At 43.3% G+C, this 7,995-nt stretch overlaps 1 protein-coding gene across 1 annotated transcript in view; it reads left to right on the top strand.

Moving 5' to 3' along the window:
- The window catches only part of LOC107722753 (contactin-3-like), a 78,092-nt gene that overhangs the window by 5,531 nt on the left and 64,566 nt on the right, over positions 1 to 7,995 (top strand). Inside the window, exon 2 of the mRNA XM_016531223.1 lies at positions 4,211 to 4,343. Coding sequence (XP_016386709.1) covers positions 4,211 to 4,343 — 133 coding nt within the window. The remainder of the gene's footprint in view (positions 1 to 4,210; positions 4,344 to 7,995) is intronic.

Genomic DNA, 7,995 nt, shown 5'->3' with positions numbered 1-7,995 from the left:
GTGGGTGAGTGCAGGTGTGTATTTTAACTTACCAAGATTGGCTTTTTCATTTGATGAATAAAACCCTTGAATCAGAATCAAACGGATTGGAGGGCACACGAACATCTAAACCCTTTCCCTCCCTCCCTCCCTCCCTCTCTCACCCTGTGCGCCCTGTCTGTGGCTGGATATTCATGCTGAGGTAAGCTGGCTGAATTCATTGGCTTGTCAGATGGTATTGAATTTGAGATTAGTTTTTATTTGGGCCTCCAAATTGCTCCTTGGCTTTTCCCTCCAGCTCCGGTGCTGCTCCAGGGGGGCTGCGCTGCCATATAAATTCTCCCCTCAGGTAGAGAGAAAGAGAGAGAGAGACCTGCTTTCTCCAACTTCCTTCATAATGACCTCCCTTTCCACCAAGGTGGGCTTTTGTGTTGTAAACCTCTTGTTAGTATTCTGTGCTGAACAGGGATAGATAATGTCTCAGCAACTGTGTGTTTCTTTGGACAGCTGTGGTCTGTTGTCAGAAATCACAGCACCAGTAAAGCAGGGTGCGAACTACTGGGGAGCTAGGGGGAGCTCGGCTCCCCTTAATAAGACATGGGCTCCCCTGAAAACGTGATTTGTGAAATTTTGGGGGGTCTCAAAAAATATTGACAATGTGTTACTTTGACGTGCAATTTCAGTTTTGTGTAATGTGATCATCGTGGATTATTATGTGTAAAATTGCAAAAAATATCATTCATTCATGCATGAAGGCGATTTAAAATCCTGTATAGTGATAAAATATAAAAACAAAAACAAGTGGGCTCCCCCAAAGTCCACGGTATAGTTCGAACACTGCAGTAAAGCCCTCAGCAGAATCCTCACAATATAACGTCAAACCCGCAGGCGATGACACGGTTTCAGATTACCCCCCATCAATATTTTAATAACATCTTGTAATATTTGCAGCATCACCAAAGCTTGTAATTACATGGTGTTTCTGAAATAGACAGTTCTGTCCTCTTGTCCTCTGGCAAATATGAACCTTAATTGCGGCATTAATTCCTCGCATGATAGAAATTCACTCTCGGCTGCATTTCTCAGGTTTGCATCAGCTCAGAGCTCAACCTGAAGTTTTGAAACCTTTCTTGCCCCTGTCTTTATTTACATACACCTCATGTCTTTTGGTACCAGATTTTGGGTATGGATATCTCATTTAGCTGTTCTGTGGAAAATTGTTCATGTTGCTTTTGAACAGCTTGATCGGATACAGACAGATGCTTTAGTGCAGTGTCAATACTGACGCCCCCATTTGACGTGTTCCAGAGCCTTGATTATGAGAGCGCTCTTTGTTTAGCATGGGTGAGTCACTTGATAATTAATGTGTGTTTTAGCCTTTGATAACATCTCAGCGGACTGACTTTCATGTCCATCTGCATCATAAGATTGCATAAGAAGTTTTTGGCAGATACACGTGGAACACAATATATCTAGTAATCCCATGGGCGTCACTTCAGTTTAAAAAGTAGTGGGGTGGTGGGAAGTTATGACATCATGAAATGACTTAGAGCCTTAAAGGGGTCATATGATGCCATTTCAATTTTTCCTTTCTCTTTGGAGTGTTACAAGCTCTTGGTGCATAAAGAAGATCTGTAAAGTTGCAAAGACTGAAGTCTCAAATCCAAAGAGATATTCTTTATAAAAGTTAAGAGTCAACCACGCCTATCTAAAATGGCTCTTTCTAACATGCCCCCACATGTCTATGTCACGATGACGCGTTTCAGAAAGGCGGGGCATAGAGGAGAAACAATAATGTACAGTATGTGGAAAATAATGTGTTTTTTGAACCTTAAACCGCATAAACACATTTCATTACACCAAATACACAAAATAATGTTCTTTTTAGCAACATCATATGACCCCTTTAATATTAATTATGCACAAATGATTTAACATGATCTTTTAATGTTTTAATTATAAAAAAATTGTCTGTCTGAGATCTTGAGAGCAAATTCAGGAAAATTGTCCTGAAAAATTTTACAAAGTTAAACATATTCTAAGAAGTTCTCAAATGTTTTCTTAAGAAAATTCTGAGTTTTTTCTTAAGACAAAATGACAGACTTATGGCAGTTCTTGCTGTTGACTCACTGATCAATGAAAAAGTGTATTTTTGTGCTGCTTGAAGATTACCGCATTAATGATATTAAAGGGGTAGTTCAACCAAAAATTAAAATTACCCCATGATTTACTCTCCCACAAGCCATTCTAGGTGTATATGACTTTCTTCTTTCAGGTGAATGCAATCGGAGTTATAGTAAAAAATGTCCTGCTCTTCCAGGCTTTATAATGGCAGTGAATGGTGGTGGAAATTTTGAAGCCCCCAAAAAATCATAAATAGTGCTCCACTTGGCTCAGTGGGTTAATAAAGGCCTTCTGAAGCGAATCAATGTGTTTGTGTAAGAAAAATATCCATATTTAAAACTTTATAAACCGTAATCTTTAGCTTGTGCTAACTGCTGAGTGAGTGGCATTCCAGCGGATGATGCAGGACGTAGTTGTAGCGTAAGATCCGGTGAGAATATGCTAGCCTCGTGAGAACCAAGTTTTGTTTACACTTCTTTTGTAATAGCATCACCACAGTCACCACATTTTAGTATAAAAATAAAATCATAAGAAAGTTGACAGTGGGAGGAGGCTGGGCTTTTGGAAATATGGATCAGCTAAACAATGGAAAGCACTGTGGTAGCTAATGGGAAATCTGAGTCAATATTATGGTTGTGAAGTATCACTTTATCATTTGCTCTCACCCACGTCTTTACATCGTCTCATGTTTCCTGTTGCATTTAAGAGTTAAAGCCCTTGTTTGACAGTGATATTGAAATTAGCCCTGGTGCAGAGTATTCCCCATTCAATAGATTTCAAACACCTCCGCTGAGAGCTCTTCTGTGCTCTATTATCACCCAGAATCACAATGAACTCCACCTCTCCTGCATTAGTGAGATGCTAATTGAACACTAGGTAGACCAATTTAGCGTTTCTGGCATGAAAAAACTGTTAGTTCCGAATTTTCAGATGCATTAATTCTTAATTATTGCTCTTGATGTAATGATTAATACATAAAATTGATTAATAAATATAGTATTGATAAAATTATTATAAAAAATATTTATTAATTTATTAATAAAATACATACAGTAAAATACAAAAAAAGTGTTTGGGGAAACAGCATGTCATATTCTGGCTACACAGACAAAGGCTCAGAACTGTTTATAAATTAGTTTATTGCTGTTTACACACTAGAAAATTAAAACTACACTGGTTATTTTAATAGCATGAAAAACAAAATTAACTAATTTCTTTGCATAACATGTTTGAAAGGTCAAAAAGGCAGATACAGAAAGACATGCTGAGTAGTTTCGGTTCAGTGTCATTTGAATACCCCAAAATTCTGCTCACCACAGTTTTTTAAAACAAAACATGCAGATGTTTTTTGGTGTTTTGGACACATTAGGCTCTATGTTGTGTTAATCGGCACACAATGAGTTTTAGATTATGCAAATTGCATTCACACTCGCATAAAAACTCTCTGTCCTGCTCATTGTTGGGTGGATGTCTCATTTTGCTGATGGCCATTTGTGCTTAATAAGACAGGATAAGTGATTTGCGCTAACCATCAACATGTAATTACGGAGAATAATAAACCACAAAATATCTAGGCTTTTAAGTGTTTACACGATACACACAATTAAGCTACTTTCCTGCAAGTTAGTGTCTTTGGTTTGAGGAAATCGCATTAGTGAGCTTAGTGGGTCACCATGTGTTTCTTGAAAATTGAATAAGCTCTTGTTTTTTTCTCTGACTAGATTTATGAATTGCAAACATAGCACAACATGGTAGCAGTACACCGTAAGCTAGCCTATGTAAAGAAATTCACTTTCTCAGAACAATATCTAAGCTCAAAAGTTTAGTATTTTAACATATGTGTGCTCTTTTGGGGTTTGTGATATTAGCATCTTGAACGTGTAGCGTAGCTAAGATCCTGCCAACAATAATCTCAAGTGTTTTTAAGGTTTCTTTGGTTGCGCCAAATTTACTCAACCCACTTGACAGCTATTGAATGACGGCTAGGCTTTCATCCAGTGAACAGATGGATACCTTTCACAACAGCTTTGCTCTAAAAAGCGCACTAAGCTAAACTTAGCATTGACTAACAGTGTATTTCTGTTCTTTTCCTGCTCCTCACCTTTAGAAGGCAGCGGTCCTCTGAGGCCAGTATTCACCAAACAGCCGGGAAGTATTGTATTCCCTCTCCATCTTAATGAGCCCAGCCGGGAGGTCACCTTCAGCTGTGAAGCCCAGGGACATCCGCCCCCGTCCTACAGGTGAGATCCCAGTGTACCATGGATTTTGGTATCAAAAAGCCAATACAAGCTTTATTTGATAATTTTTTTGTCAGTGGCAAAGACAAATAGACAATCCATATTACCTGATTAACCTGTTCAATCTAAGCTCGAGTTCGAGTGTAAGGACCTTGGAAGCTTTCCTGAGCTCTCAGCACATGTTGGGTATTTCTAACATGAAGGGAACTCTTTTTCAAGCCGCCAAGGACACATTAATTTATCAAAGAGTGAAGCTCTCCATTGCTGCCATTACCGAGAGCCCTTTATATTGTCGCTGCAGTCCTTGATTTGACTCTGTTATGTATTTGCCAAAAGACCATACAATAACGATGTTCTTTGAATTGGTGCACTTTTATTTTTACTGATTAACTAAAAGAAATTCTTACAATCAGAACAGTTCACATACGATCACATTTCTTTCGCCATCCTCACTCCCGCTCTCGGTGCACCGCCCTTTTTATATATCCCGCCCCCAACCAATGGGAAGAGAGGTCAAGAATGAGCTCGTGGGGATCGCAGGTGGATCTGGCCGAGGAGCTCGAACGGGGGTTTTCCCTCTTGCGCTCGTCAGCGGCGGATGAGAGACGGCCGCCGGACGATGAGGTTTTGTCCCTGACATCATCTGATCCGGGGGCCAGTGCTCTGCTGGGCCCAGCCCAGAAAGAGCAGGAAATGGATGAGGGGAGCGAAGAAGCTGAGGCTGAGCCTTCTCAATCCTCCTGCCCTGCGTATGATGAGCTGCTAGAGGTTATGGAACGCGCCACGGCAAGGCTCGATTTGCCGTGGAAGCGGGCTGAGGAGGTAACGCCGCGAGGTCGTCTCGATGAGCGTTATCTGTCTGGCCATAACCCTCCAGCCCAGGTGAGCCTTCCTTTCCTCCCTGATCTACATGCTGAGATCGAGAAGGAATGGGAGAGGCCGTTTTCCTCACGCGTCCGTCGATTTCAGCGTGCGAGTTACGCGAACATCGAGGCGATGCGCGAAAGCGGCTATGAGAGGATGCCCCCGGTAGAAGAAACGCTAGCCAGCTACCTCTCTATGGGGGAGACGTCATCTCTCAAAACTCCCTCCTTGCCATCCGTGCCCCTTCAAATGACATCTCGCATGAATGGCAAGGCATACGCAGCAGCAGGTCAGGCGGTTGCTTCGTTGCACACAATGGCGGTGCTCCAGGCATACCAGGCGGACCTGCTGAAAGACCTGGATAAAGGCCTTTCCCCTGATGAGACGGCTGAGCTGCGACGCACCACAGACCTAGCTCTCCGGGCTACCAAGCAGGCTGCCTCCGCCATGGGCAGGTCGATGGCGTCTATGGTAGTAACGGAGAGGCATCTGTGGGTGAACCTGGCGGACGTCGGGAAGAAAGAAAGGGGCTTTCTTCTCGATGCCCCGGTTTCGCCCTCTGAACTGTTCGGTACCTCCGTCGAGGCGGTGGTCGACAAGTTCAGAGAGGCGAAGTCGCGCTCAGCAGCGTTCAAAACCTTCATTCCACGAAGGTCCAGGTCTGAGCCCGAACAACCCAGGGGTCCTGGCCCGTCTCGGTTCGAGGATCAGAGACGAGCACAGAAGACTAGTGCCGCGACTCGCGCGCCCCCTCCGCCTGCGGGCGGGGGCAGGAAGCGTCGTGGGTCAAGGGGAGGCAGGCGAGACCTGAGGGACATGATCCAGACGAAGCGTCGGCGCTTTCGTCCAGACCAGAGTGATACCTAGATATCCACTCTTTTTCCCTCAGGGAGAAACACCTACCCTGCTCCTCTCCTAATTCCCCCTGTAACCACCATCTCTCCACCTGACCGAGGTTAGGTGGAAGCTTCCTGCGAGCGCCTACCTACTGGACCTATGATGTTTTGGATTGGTTCTATGGTCATAGTAAACCACCTTACTGATGGTCCGGTCGAAGAGCGTCCCCGGACAGGGCTCCGGTGCGGGAACCTGGTGGGTGAGTATGGATATATGTAAAAAAAAAACAAAAAAAAAACAGACTGGTGGTTGTGTGTATAACCTTCTGCTAGTTGACTTCCGGTTATGGCGCGGCGCTGAGTGGAACGCGAATCGGAGCTCCGCAACAAATACTGACTTAAATTTTCTTCTTTAACTGAACAAACGTTGACAGACTGATTCCATTTTGAATTAGGATACATCTTAACGTTCCAAGATGCCATCAAAACCAATGAAAACTACACAGAAACAAGTCAAATCGACCGTACCTGGAGAGGTCGAGGCAGATGCTAAAGCCAATAAAGCTAATAGCGAGGAGGCAGCGTCAGGTGTTAGCCAAGAGTCTGCAATTCTTGAAGCTATCCACTCACTGAAATCGGACTTTGCTGTGCGATTTGATGGATTGCTCCAAGCGATCAACGGAGTGCAGTGCGATCTTAAAGCTCTCACAACACGGGTAACAGAAGCCGAGGATCGAATAGGCACTCAAGAAGATAACGTCACAGAGTTGCAAACGCAGAACGCAAAATTGAAAACTGCCATAGAATCTCTTTCATTAAAAGTCGATGATCTGGAAAATCGCAGTCGTCGGTCCAATCTACGATTAGTGGGACTTTCAGAAAAAATCGAGGGGAAGGATATGTGTGCCTTTTTAGCGAAATTACTCCCTGAGATCCTCGGTCCGGAAAACTTTCCTGGCACTCTTGTAATTGAGAGAGCTCACCGAATCGGTAGATTCTCCGAAGATCGTTCTGACTCTCCACCGAGAGCCGTGATAATGAAATTCCTAAACTACGCTGACAAAGTCCGTACCCTCAATGCAGCTCGAGCAAAAGGCACAGTGATGAAGGACGAAAGAAAGCTTATGTTCTTTTCTGACGTGTCAGCTGAACTGCACAAGAAATGGAAACGATTTGACCCAGTGAAGAAGGATCTTCGCGATCTCAACATCCCCGAATTGCGGCATCTTGCATCCAGCTACTTTGTGCGTGACATACAAGGGAAAGCGCCACTTATATGACAACCCTTCGGACGCTCAGAGGTTTTTGCAAGATCTGAAAGGAACTAATGCTTAGCAAGACATTTCTCTTTGGGGTCAGTTTCATGAACGTAAGCAAACTTATGGTTTATTACTGATAAGCTATATGCTAAAAATAATGTATTTTTCGTGATGTTGGGTTGACATTTCTGACTGTTGCGGGACCCGTCCAGCCATCAGGCAAGCTGTTCCTCACTGTGGAAAGATCGCGGGTGGACCGGCATAGTTCCATAATCAGGCTCTTTCGAGAAGTCCTTGGGAAGTGTTTAACTGGGGAGGGGAGGAGGGGTGATGGTGTTTCAGTTGGGGAAGTACCTGCTTGTTGGCCAGTTGGTCTGTTTGGTTGTATTTTGCTTTTACTATGTTATAGTGGGGTTTTTTTTTGTTTTTTGTTTTAATATCTTCTTCTTTACAAAAATAGCCTATATACTTACTTTAGTACTTTTTGCAAGGACGGGAATACACTGTATATACAATAATGGTCCCCCTATCTGATATTCAGTTTACATCCTGGAATGTAAGAGGTCTAAAGAAACTTGTAAAGTTAAAACAAGTGTTGAACAGAATTAGGCAAATGAAAGCTAAAATAGTGTTCCTTCAGGAAACTCACTTAGCTCTAGAGGATGTGGTTGTGGTGAGGAAGAGATGGCCAGGACA

The sequence above is a fragment of the Sinocyclocheilus rhinocerous genome, unplaced genomic scaffold (assembly GCF_001515625.1).
Source record: "Sinocyclocheilus rhinocerous isolate Xijiao unplaced genomic scaffold, SAMN03320098_v1.1 scaffold162, whole genome shotgun sequence".
Lineage (NCBI taxonomy): Eukaryota > Metazoa > Chordata > Actinopteri > Cypriniformes > Cyprinidae > Sinocyclocheilus > Sinocyclocheilus rhinocerous.
The sequence above is the reverse complement of the archived record's forward strand: the minus strand, read 5'-3'. Positions and strand labels throughout refer to the sequence as shown.